General features: G+C 35.1%; 1 protein-coding gene across 7 annotated transcripts in view; it reads right to left on the bottom strand.

Annotated features, from left to right (window-relative positions):
* The window catches only part of MAP4K3 (mitogen-activated protein kinase kinase kinase kinase 3), a 244,209-nt gene that overhangs the window by 51,275 nt on the left and 179,547 nt on the right, over nt 1-13,387 (bottom strand). For 5 of the 7 annotated variants that reach the window (XM_036925551.2, XM_036925552.2, XM_036925555.2 and 2 more), the window contains 3 exons: nt 8,974-9,052; nt 2,678-2,736; nt 1,352-1,414 (listed from right to left, as the gene is read on the bottom strand). In XM_036925551.2, the coding sequence (XP_036781446.2) occupies nt 1,352-1,414; nt 2,678-2,736; nt 8,974-9,052 (201 nt within the window). The remainder of the gene's footprint in view (nt 1-1,351; nt 1,415-2,677; nt 2,737-8,973; nt 9,053-13,387) is intronic. The other 2 variants (XM_036925553.2, XM_036925554.2) reach the window with 1 other exon arrangement.

Here is a 13,387-nt window from a genome sequence, read left to right as displayed (position 1 = left end):
TCTAACATTGGCTCTACCTTTTGACTGCAAACACAGGCATCATCCACTGTGGTTTTCTGCACTCTTTCTTCAGACCTAACTGGGGAACACATGCAATCTCATGATTTCATCTACCATTTCCTCTTTGATGACTTCAATCTTTCTCTTCTGAGATAATCTCCTAATTTCAACAAAAATCAGTTTATAATTTCAGCTCTTTATTTGCCATCTCTCAGTATTGTGATCTGTGCCAATGACTGTTCTCACGTTAATTCCCATGAAACACAGGAGGAATCTGTCTGTTCTCTTCCTGAAGGATCTATAATGGTTCTTACACAATACTGAAATCAGTTTTATCCCTTTCAAGGAGACAGATAAACCACATTTAACCCAAAAGCTCTTTTCTCCTCTGATTTCCATAGTACCTATTATATGTTAGCCTCTCCTCATAAGAGTAACCACCTGGCAAAATTCTGGCACTCTACTATGTATTTTGTAGCATGGCTAAGAGTTTCTATGTGCAAGTATTTTCTGCCCAGCAAGACACCAACTTCTCTAAAAGAGAAATTATGTCTAAAATCTCTATGTTTTACAAATGTTATAGAGCATAGATTTACAAATTTACATAATAAACCAACCAGAACTGAAAGAGGTATGTTATTAAGGCAGAAAGGAAGAAAAGAGAAGAAAAATTCCAATGAAAAGGCAGAAAAGTGAAATCTAGGTGTAAATATGGAGGCAATTGGAGCCTTAACCAGCTACCAAAAAAAAAAAAGAGAACTATTTATTTCATAGCAACTATTAAAAGTACTATCTAATATTTGTCATGGCTAATTTCCCTCTTCTTATTTAATGGTAAGACAACTTAATATTTATAACTCCAGGGAGGCTTTATCATCCAAATTTTGGCTTGAGAAAACTGGGTACTACCTACTGCTACAAACTTAAAATTTTATCTGAGACTGATTTTACTGTTATTAAGTTTTTTAAATTTATATATATTATATAGGTAATATATATGAATGGATATATGTATATGTATGGGTGATTTTTAGTTCACTAAAGTAAGTCACATTATTAAAACCAGACATTTTTATAGGGCAACATAATTTCCAAAAATCTGAGAAAATGAAATGTTTTTCAAAAAAATAGGAAAAAAATATTTTTATTACAATACTGTATTTGATCAGATACATATAAATTGTTATGGAAAAAAATGCTATAATCCTTAATACATGGAAGCTGGCTAAATGGCAGGAACTTATAAAACAATGCTTAAATTGGTTTATTAAAATGGGATAAAATGTTTGATTTTAAAAAAACAGTTAAGACTAAAACAATGCTGACAAAGAAATCAGAAGATGAGAAGTACCAGATTAGATCTTGCTGTGTAGTATATTTCTTCTGAACTGTCCAAAAAACCATCACTGTCGGGCTGTTTAGCAGAGACCAAGAAACCCAAGTTATTTACACTTATACTAAAAGCCACAAATTCACAAAGGGAAACGTTCACAAGTGAAGTTAAGTCCTGCTAACATAATTTTATTAAGGCAAATGCAAAGTCAAATCATATTAAGGAACTTCAAAAAAGCAATATTGGAACAATTCTGCTCTATAATGCAGTTACTACATTAGTATAGAATTCAAATGCATGCAATGCCAACTTAAAAAGGAAAACAGAAAACAAATAGAAACTGCCTTAACAAAATACAATTAGCATTTATAAACATCTCAGCTACTTTTCCTTCTCAATCTCCATCTTCTACATAAGTGTCAGGATTAAGTGTTATAATCATTTTAAGAATTTTTCTTTAACACTCCTTTCCTTTCTGCTGGTATACTGAATTAGAATAACTCCGTAAGTTAAAGGCTAATGACTCCCTTTGTGTGTCTTTAGTCAAGTGGGTTAAAGTAAGCATTAAATTTAAGAAGAAAGTTGCCACTTTAATCCTTAGTATTTATTAACAGTTACCTTCTTCTCATTATTAAACAGAAAAGAAAAAAAAAGAAACATAACCTGAAGCTCTGGTAAAGTAATTTCATTAGGATTGATTGTTTTTTAAATCTCATTTTTTTATACTTCTCCATAGTATCATTAACATCTCAAATATTTGCAAAGCACTTTGTATCTAAGACCTCATCTAATATGTATCTAGAGAGGAGTATGTAAAATATTAACAAAGAAGATTCATGAAAAGAGTCAGCAGCCCTTATATGAATGACAAACTGACTTACCATGCATCCCTACTCTCTCCTGAGTTTTAGTACTCCAAACAGATTTTGACTCGGATTTGATGTTTAGAAAACTGGTTTACTCTCTTAAAGGACTGCCCATAAATTTAGTGAGAAAATATGCCTTTACTGGTCCAACATTCTAATTTAAAACCATGGCATCTATCTTAATATAGACATACACAAAAAGCCCTTTAAAAACTGAAAAACAGAAATGAAAAAAAATAAAGGGTCAGAATGAAAAACATTTAACCAGAAAATGGTAAAACTAGTTTCTTTTAAAATAATTTTGAAATATTCAATCTCAGCAACACAGATTTATTTATTCTAAATTTTAGACTTACCTTTTTATTTCCCCAAATGCTTTTGAAAATATTAATAACTAGCGTTTTTAGTACCAGTATATAAAAAAGACTAACTAAAACGTTCATTTTCAATGTTAACATTTCAAGACTACACTACTTACAAGCTCATGATGTGGTTCTGTCTCCTTCCTTAAAGGTGGATCAAATTTCACTTGGCCAACTTAAAAAAAGAAGTAAAGCCAATGCAAAACACATTTAATTTTACCATCTAGCATACAATGACCACAATTCAAAGATTTAAATACTCTGTTAGCCTAAAAAAGCCCAAGAAAATCTAAATTGTTAAAGCGTAATCTGTTAATCCTAGGCCTTTTCCATAGTAGAAAAGAAGACGATCAGCAAAATTATGTGTATATTACAGTCAGGATCTAACTTGCTACTTTACTGTGACCTAGCATAAACTAGAGGCAACCTTAACTCAGGACTCAGGTGGGCAGACAATAACTGAGGCAGTATTTTGGAAGCCACCCTGCAAGATGGTCTCTAACGATTCCTTTGTCTTGGTGTTCATAAATATTTACAGACCCTTCCCACATCACCAGAGTTGGTCTATGTGACCAAATATGGCATGGCACAGTGATGGCACACTGCTTCTGAGATAAGGCTTCTGTCTTGGGCTCGCTATTGGACCACTTGCTCTGGAGGAAGTCATCTTGTGAGCAGCCAGAAGGAGAAACTATATGACAAAGAATTGAAAGCCTCAGGCTAAATGTGAGTACCCTTTAGCTTAGTCAAGCCTTCAGATGGCTTCAACCCCAGATGATATCCCGATTGTAACTTCATGACAGACCCTCAGCCAGAACCATTTATCTTGGCTGTCCTGAATTTCTGACCCTCAGAATATATGTGAGATAATAAATGTTTGTTTTAAGCCGCTAAATTTTGGGGTGACATGTTTTACAACAATAAATACACTACTGTGGCTAAAGTATAAATTAGCTAGAGCAGGAATAAATTAACTGCACTACCTGCACTACATTCACCTTTTCCCTTGCTATTCCTAATATACTGAATGTTTCACTACCTTTTCCTTTAATTTTTATATCTCATCATTTGCTTTTATGATGTGGGTACAGCATTCAAGACCACTAGAGAAAAGCAGAGGCACAAATATAAAACATTAAAAAGAAGAAGATAGGGAGTCACAAATGTATTATAGTTCAACTAGTAAAAGCTTCAGCCAAAACAGCAATTCTTTTTCTTTAATTTTTTATTTAAGTATCGTTGATATACAATCTTATATTGGTTTCGAATATATAACACAGTGTTACCCATATTATTAAATCCTCACCCCGACTAGTGCAGTTACTGTCTGTCAACATAGAAAGATGTTACAGACTCACTGAATTATATTCTCCAGGCTGTATTACTACCCCCTGAGCAACTTATATTATGATTGATAATTTTTGTGCCCCTAATTCCCCCACCCTTCCTTCCCAACCCGTCTGCCATGGTAACCACTAATTACTTCTCAGTGTTTTTAAGTCTACTGATGTTTTGGTTTTATGTTCCACAAATAAGTGAAATCATATGATATTTGTCTTTGGCTGGCTTATTTCACTGAGCATAATACCCTGTGGTCCATTCATGTTGTTGCAAAAGGCAGGATTTCTTTTTTTTTACTGGCTGAATAATATTCAATTGGTATATGTACCATCTCTTCTTTATCCATTCATCTACTGATGGACACTTACATTGCTACTGTATTCTGGCTACTGTAAATTATATGGCAATAAATACAGGCATGCATATATCTTCTTGAATCAGGGATTTTGTTTCCTTCAGGTAAATTCCTAGGAGAGTAGTTGCTGGGTTGAATGGTATTTCTATTTTTAGTTTTGTGAGGAACCTCCATACTGCTTTCCACAGCAGTTGTACCAATTTACATTCACACCAATAATGTAGGTGTTGTGGTTTTAATTTGCCCATTTTTCAATCAGTTTGTTTTTTGGTGTTGAGGCATATGAGTTCTTTATATATTTTGGATTTTAATCCCCTATCAGATAAATTGTGTACAAATATATTTTTCTATACCATAGGCTGCTTTTTGTTCTGCTGATGGTGTCCTTTCTTGTACAAAAGCTTTTTTAGTTTAATGTAGTCCCACTTATTCATTTTTTATTCTTTTCCCTTGTCCAAGGAGATGAGTCCAGGAAAAAATTGCTCATGCTTAAATTTAAGAGATTTTTGCCTGTGTTTTCTTCTAAGAGTTTTATGGTTTCATATCTTACATTCAAGTCTTTGATTCATTTTGAGTTTACTTTTGTGTATGGAGTTAGGCAGTAATACAGTTTCATTCTCTTGCATGTAGCTGTCCAGTTTTCCTAACACCAGTTGTTGAAGAGACTGTCATTTCCCCACTGTGAATTCATGGCTCCTTTATCATATATATTAACTGACCATATACGAGTAGGTTTATATCTGGGCTCTCTATTGTGTTCCATTGATCTATGGGTCTGTTCTTGTGCCAGGACCATATTGTTTTGATTACTGTAGCTTTGTAGTATAGCTTGAAATCAGGGAGCATAATACCACCAGCTTTGTTGTTCTTTCTTAGGATTGCCTTGGCTATTCGGGATCTTTTGTGGTTCCATATGAATTTTAGAACTATTTGTTCTCGTTCATTGAAAAATTCTGTTGGTATTTTGACAGAGATTGCACTGAATCTGCAATTTTGGGGTAGGATGGCCATTTTGACAATATTAATTCTTCCTATCCATGAGCAAGGGATAGATTTCCACTTATTTGTATCTTTAATTTCTCTCATAAGTGTCTTGTAGTTTTCAGAGTACAGATCTTCACCTCCTTGGTCAGGTTTATTTTTAGGTATTTTATTGTTTTTGATGTAACTGTAAATGGGAACTGTTTTCCTGATTTCTGTTTCTGCTAGTTTGTAGTTAGGATGTAGGAATGTGACAGATTTCTGTGTATTAATTTTATATCCTGCAACTTTGCTGGATCCAGTTATTAGTTCTAATGGTTTTTTTGGTGGAGTCTTCAGAGTTTTCTATGTACAAAATCATGTCTTCAGCAAAGAGTGACAGTTTAACTTCTTCTTTACCAATTCGGATGCCTTTTATCTCTTTGTCTTGTCTGACTGCCATGGCTAAGACCTCTGGTACTATGTTGAATAAAAGTAGTGAGAGTGGACATCCTTGTCTTATTCCTGACTGTAGAGGAAAAGCTTTCAGCTTGATGTGAGCTCAAAACAGCAATTCTTAATCAAGGCAGGGAAATGACAGATTTCAAACTATAATCACTATTATAATTATTTTGATTTCAGCTTGGTATATATGATTTATTGTGAATGTTAATACCAATTAAAGTAGACTATGAGATCTGAATATTTAGCAATAGGAGGCACAAGTAAAAAAAATCTGAGAACCACAGTCCTATAAGATTTCTAATTGGGAGTGTGTATATGCTTAATAGCTGTTATGGACTAGATATCAAATTTTAGCTTTTAAAGATAAGTAGATGCTCAATAGTGGGTTACTCATACCTATTCATATATGATCAAAAATCAAAGATCACAAAATAACTTTTAGTAAGGTAATGAAACTAATATATACATGACCTTGACAGAAGTCTACTGAGTGGTTCTCATCTACACTGATCCAAATAGCAAAATGAAATCTGTAAAGTTACATGAGAACAGTTTTATGTATCTATGTTGTGTAATCATCACATGTGAACATGACTGTTTCTCCGACCTGAATGTATAATCACTGTGTGCAGTGGGGGCAGGATGTTGTCTTAGACTAACTTTTATAACAAGAACAGAACCTTAACCGTAGTAGGAATTCAACAACTGGAGTACTACTCTGTACACTCCGTATTCTGTGGGAATGCATTCCCTGAAAGGAGAGGCCATATAACAAAGTCCCTATGGGTAATCATTTGTCACATCTTATACTGGTATTATTCTTTTGTTCTCTCCAAATTCCCTAAGCTAATGACAAGCTTCTGCCTCAGGATCTTTCAGCTACTTTTAAATAATTCTTGGTCAACCATCCCAGGCTTTAGTGCTATTTACGATGTTCTTAATAATGTCAAAACTGCTTATATGTAATTATCTATTGGTCTTGATCTATTTCCTCTAACATCTCCTTATGGTGTGGTCTTGACACAGACCACATCTTAAATTTATATTTTAATGTCAAAGCCACACCATAAATTTACATTTTAATATGCAGATGAAAAATCCTTTTTAGCTTCTTTGGGACAGATTCAACATTACCACCTGCTGATCTTTCATTAGCCATTATGAGTCAGAACTGATCCTACTATGGCCTTTCTAAAAAAAGAAAGAACACTCTTTCTGCAAATGAGTCAGTTTATAGATATGTCGTGTAATTGCCATTTAGTTTAATAAAGAGAAAAAAACCTTAGTTACATGAGAGATGCCACGTAACTGTAAACATACAACATTACTGAGAAGAACAAATATATACAATCATTAAGGTACATTATTTTTCCAAAGCATGTCACTTTACAGCCAATAACATTACTGTTTATTCTATCACATCTCACATAAAATCATAAAACATCCTGAGAAAACAGATATTAGAATTCTGCATTAGATTAAAAAACCTCAAATATCAAACCGACAAGTTATTAAAAGTGGTGGCTTTAATCCTGCTGCTACATCAACATTACTAGAGGGATATGCGCTCTTTCTACCAGCAAATGGGGGAGGAGAGAGGATGTCCATCATGCATCACCTGCTCTCAAAAAAAGGAGGGCATAACAATCTCAGAACAACTGGGGTATAGGCATCTAGTTTCAAGTAGCAAATATATGCAAATGAGTTAGGAGTTGAGTATCACTGATATAAACTAGTAAAGAATGATCCAGAAATGACTGCACTTTGCAGTGAAGGACCTGCCAATATAACTTTTTAATAGAACTGGGTAACAAGACAGAAAGTTTTTAAAATTAATTTTCAATATACTGAACACATAAAGTTTTCTAAATCACAAAGACATCTCTAATAGCTTTTGTATTATTAAAGAAATGACAAAACACCTTTTGTATTATCTAAAGAAATAACGGGAAATGCTCACTTACTAAGATTGTCATTTTCAGAAAAATACTTTCGGGGGAAAATTGCAAATTTAAATAATCATTTCAGACTAAGCATTAAAGTAATTTTATATGGTCACACAACTAACTGTTGGCAAACAAAGTACTAAATCCCAGTCTTGGGATTTTTATATAATGCATTGTGCTTTCTTTGAAGAGTTTCCTCCTTTTAAAAGCATTTCCAGGTAGCACCAACACAAAACTTTGCCCAATAACTTAATATACAGTGTATGGTCCAGCCAAAACTTCCAAGGAAAGTTCACAAAGGACTTCAGTGTGAAGGCCACACAAGTGTGCTGAGGTGGCTTCTGAAATGGAACAGTGTGTGTGAAAGACCACACTGGGCTGGAAGCTGAGAGATCTAGGGCTTGTTAACTCAGTGTATGACTCACTGCACAGGTAAATCTTTTCACCCCAGCATTTCTTTTTTGTTTTTTATTAAATGGTGACAGTGCCTACCTCTACTTACATTACGTGTTAGCTCTTGAGATGAAGAGGTAGATTCATCTTAAAGTATTAAATGTATTATGATTATCTAGCCAAAAATTAGGAAAAGTTTCTTTATAGTAGTCATATTGCCTAATTTCACTAAAGTCATTTTGGATTTCAGGTTCCTCAGGATTAATCTTTAACTCATTAGGGCACTATTTTTCCAGAGATTCCTGTTGGCAGAGTTTATCACTGAAGAGTTGACAGTTCTGGATTCCATGTGAATGAATGGTCTGTCTCAGTGGGCCAATAACTTGGTTGTCTGTAAGAATCACCTGGAGAGCTACTTCAAAAGGTAGACTTAGAATCATGGGTTGACGCATGACCTACTGAATCAGGCCCTGTGGAAAAGTGGGGCCTTAAAACCTCTTAAAGGATCTCAGGTTACTCAGATGTTAAGCCAGTGTGCAAGACCTCTACCTCTCCTTGCTACTCAAAGTGTAGCCCTTGAACCATCAGCATTTCCATAACCTGAGAGCTTGTTAGAAGTTAAGATCCTCAGGTCCCACCCCAGATCTACTGAATCAAACACTACATTTTAACAAGCTCCCTGGGTGAATTGTGCACACACATAAGCTTAAGAAGCATGGCCTTATTTCTATCCTCCCTATTCTAGGAATTTATTCCTCCTCCCAAATAATAACAACATAAACACACTCCTCAGAAATAAAATGAAATTCTTACAGCCTTAATTAAATCTATCTTTAAGAGGGGTTAGTAAGAAAAACTAGAAGAAAATAAAGCAAAATAAGTGTAACTAAATTACAACTTGAAATCTCATTTTTCACTGTCAATTTACCAACTGTGTATAGTATATACTTACAGTTTATCTCAGAGCGTGTTTTTTCCTCTCTTACATTTCTACTGGTTGAGTGAATTCTATGTGGTACGGCAACAAGAGGCTAAGAAAGAACAAAATCAACAACATGTTGTATTTGGTAATCAAGTCATTGCCTGATCCACAAAATTACCCAAATATGAAAGAAATATTTAATTTTAAATGTAATATAATGGGAACAAAACAAAAACTTTGTGAATATTAAAAAACAAACAAACAAAAGGTAACCACAAAGTGGGAGCTTTTCAAGATTAGGAATAAACAGATTTTCCTGGACTTGTGATAGGGATACAGCCTGATCAATCCATCATTAAGTTGAAAATGCATTTAGTACACCTAACCTACCGCACTTAGCAGCTTAGCCTAGCCTGCCTTAAATATACTCAGAACACTTATATTAGCCTACGTTGGGAAAAATCATCGAACATGCCTATTTTATAATGAAGTGTTGGATATAGCATGTAATTTATTGAATACTGTATTGAAAGTGAAAAACAGGATGTCAGTGTAGGTACAGGAGGACAGTAAGTGTATTTGTTGTTTACCCTCGTGAATGCCTGGCTGGCTGCAAGCTGTGGCTCACTGCAGCTGCTGCCCAGCATCACCAGAGAGCATCTTACCGCATATCATTAGCCTGGGAAAATACCAAAATTCAAAATTCCAAGTATGGTTTCTACTGATTGCAGATAGCTTTCTCGTCATTTAGTTGAAAAATACTAGGTTGAACCATGTAAGGCAGGAATGGTCTGTACTTTATCTATAGCAGGTTCCCAATAAATGTTCTCTGATTTGAATATAAATTCTCAAAATCGAATATTTCAATAATTTATTAGCTGTTCAAAAGCTCTAATTAGCTTTTCCTGTTGCAGAAAACTGTAATTAAAAATAAAAACCTGCCTCAGCTTTTTATATCAGAATGGATAAGATAAATGATACTAAAAGCATTAATGATTTATGGCCCTTTTACTTAGTAAACACAAATTTCTCCCCTTTTATGTTTTTTCTTTTCTTTAGGACAGCCCTCTATTTTCTTTCTTTTTACTTTATTAAAATCTCTCTACATGGCTAGGAAGAATTAATATTGTCAAAATGGCCATCCTGCCCAAAGCAATCTACAGATTTAATGCGACCCCTATCAAATTACCAACAGCATTCTTCAACGAACTGGAACAAATAGTTCTAAAACTCATATGGAACCACAAAAGACCCCGAATAGCCAAAGCAATCCTGAGAAGGAAGAATAAAGTGGGAGGGCTCTTGCTACCCAACTTCAAGCTCTACTACAAAGCTACAGCAATAAAGACAATTTGGTACTGGCTCAAGAATAGTCACAGACCAGTGGAACAGAATAGAGTCTCCAGACATTAACCCAAACATATATGGTCAATTAATATATGATAAAGGAGCCACGGACATAAAACGGGGAAATTACAGCCTCTTCAACAATTGGTGTTGGCAAAACTGGACAACTACATGTAAGAGAATGAAACTGAATCATTTTCTAACCCCATACACAACAGTAAATTCAAAATGGATCAAAGACCTGAATGTAAGCCATGAAACCATAAAACTCTTAGAAAAAAACATAGGCAAAAATCTCTTGGACATAAACATGAGTGACTTCTCCATGAACATATCTACCTAGGCAAGGGAAACAAAAGCAAAAATGAACAAGTGGGACTATATCAAGCTGAAAAGCTTCTGTACAGCAAAGGACACCATCAATAGAACAAAAAGTATCCTACAGTATGGGAGAATATATTCATAAATGACAGATCTGATAAAGGGTTGACATCCAAAATATATAAAGAGCCCACACACCTCAACGAACAAAAAGCAAACAATCCAATTAAAAAATGGTCAGAGGATTTGCCATGGGAATGAAGAAGGAGATATCTAAGCTGGCAGGTGCATACAGTAAAACAACAAATTTGACTGGATCTATACTGTTGGAACTCAAACAAGAATTAGGAGAAGTGCAAATTGTAGTGCTCAAAATCTTACAACTACAGACTATCTACTGTTAAAAGAACATATGGGATGTGAACAGTTCCGAGGAATGGGCTGTTTTAATTTGTCTGATTTCTCTCAGACTGTTCAAGTTCAGTTGGACAATATCCACCATATCATAGATAAGTTTTTACAAATGCCTAAGGTGCCTAACTGGTTTTCTTGGTTTCACTGCAGATGGCTGGTAATTACAGGTATGCTTTGGCTATGTAACTGTACTCCTATTATGTTAATGTGTGTGCGCAATTTAAGTAGTAGTTTAAAACCTATACATGCTGAAGTTACTCTACAAGAAGATATGTCAAAGAAATAATCAATCTTCCCAGGTTTTCTGCTGCCTGCTACTTCTATAGCTTTTCTTCTTCCTTCCTAATTACAACCCTTAAATAGAATTCGTGCCTCATATCGAATTTACCGAGTATCATAATTCTTCCAAGTGGTAAAGATACCGCAAGACAAATGCTGGGCATAGAAGCCACAGGGCATAAATATGCAAAGAAGTAAAAAGCTAACCTTTTCAAACAATAAGGCTTCTCTCTCACTTACCAACTTTACATTTCCCTGTATGGCCCCAGAAGATGATTGGTTAGCCAGAGACGGGTAAGATTCCTCAAGGGAGGAACAACCTAAGACAGGCACAGTTGCAAAGGGGCCATCAGGTGAGAAATTGGGGATCAACAGAGGTGAGGCTTAGAACCTCACCCCCTGTTCTGAGAGAAATCTTCTGCATACGTGGATGTTTTATTGCCCTTGTCTAGCTTGGATTAACACATAGTCTACAGGCACACACGTGATCATCTACATTTGCTCTCTTACAACACCAAACTGTTTTCTACCTTTATCTTGTATCTACCTACCACTTCAGCATTTTATTAAAAATAATAATAATAAAGAGAGAAATGGGTATCCACATATAAATCAAGTATAAAAATCAAATGAATATTCATATTTGAACTGACTGTTTATAGTTCATAATGCATGAGCAAAACCGAAAGTTTCTGTGATGACTGCCCTTGTACGGTTCACCATGTAACTTATTCACTATCTAAGAATTTGTTCTCCATGTAAGAACTTGTTCGTTATGCTTCAGAAGATTGGAGACTGACAAAAATTAGGCTTGGGGTGGATCAATGATTGTGCATTGAGCATTGACTCCCCTATACAGAATTTTATTGTTGTTAACAACCATTTGATCAATAAATATGAGAGATGCCCTCACAAAAAAAAAAAAAAAAAAAAAAAGTACACACTTCCAATTGTAAAATAAATAAGTAACCAGGATGTAATGTATAGCATAAGGAATATAGTCAAAATATTGTAACAACTTGGTGTGGTGATAGCTGGTATCTAGAATTATCATGTATATAATTGTTGAATCACTGTGTTGTACACCTGAAACTAATTTAATCCTGTGTGTCAACTACCCTTCAATAAAAAATAATTATCTACAAAAAAAAAAATAAAAATGGTCAGAGAAGCTGAACAGAGAGTTCTCCAAAGAAGAAATTCAGATGGCCAACAGACACATGAAAAGATGCTCCACATTGCTAGTCATCAGAGAAATGCAAATTAAAACCACAGTGAGATATCACCTCACACCAGTAAGGATCACCACCATCCAAAAGACAAACAACAACAAATGTTGGCAATGTTGTGGAGAAAGGGGAACTGCTGGTGGGAATGTCAATTAGTTCAACCGTTGTGGAAAGCAGTATGGAGGTTCCTCAAAAAGCTCAAAATAGAAACACCATTTGACCCAGGAATCCCACTTCTAGGAATTTACCCTAAGAATGCAGCAGCCCAATTTGAAAAAGACAGATGCACCCCTATGTTTATCACAACACTATTTACAATAGCCAAGAAATGAAAGCAACCTAAGTGTCCATCAGTAGATGAATGGATAAAGAAGATGTGGTACATATACACAATGGAATATTATTCAGCCATAAGAAGAAAACAAATCTTACCATTTGCAGCAACATGGATGGAGCTAGAGGGTATTATGCTCAGTGAAATAAGCCAGACGGAGAAAGACAGGTACCAAATGATTTCACTCATATGTGGAATATAAGAACAAAGGAAAAACTGAAGGAACAAAACAGCAGCAGAAGCACAGAACCCAAGAATGGACTAACAGTTACCAAAGGGAAAGGGACTGGGGAGGATGGGTAATAAGGGAGGGAGAAGCGGGGGAAGAAGAAAGGAGGCCTTATGATTAGCATGTATAATGTGGTGGGGGGGCACATGGAGGGCTGTGCAACACAGAGAAGAGAAGTAGTGATTTTACAGCATCTTACTACGCTGATGGACAGTGACTAATGGGGTATGTGGGGGGGACTTGGTGAAGGGGACATAATGTTCCTCATGTAATTGCAGATTTATGATACCA

This window comes from Manis pentadactyla, chromosome 2 (genome assembly GCF_030020395.1).
Source record: "Manis pentadactyla isolate mManPen7 chromosome 2, mManPen7.hap1, whole genome shotgun sequence".
NCBI classification, from domain to species: domain Eukaryota; kingdom Metazoa; phylum Chordata; class Mammalia; order Pholidota; family Manidae; genus Manis; species Manis pentadactyla.
This window is presented reverse-complemented; position numbering and strand designations above follow the sequence as displayed.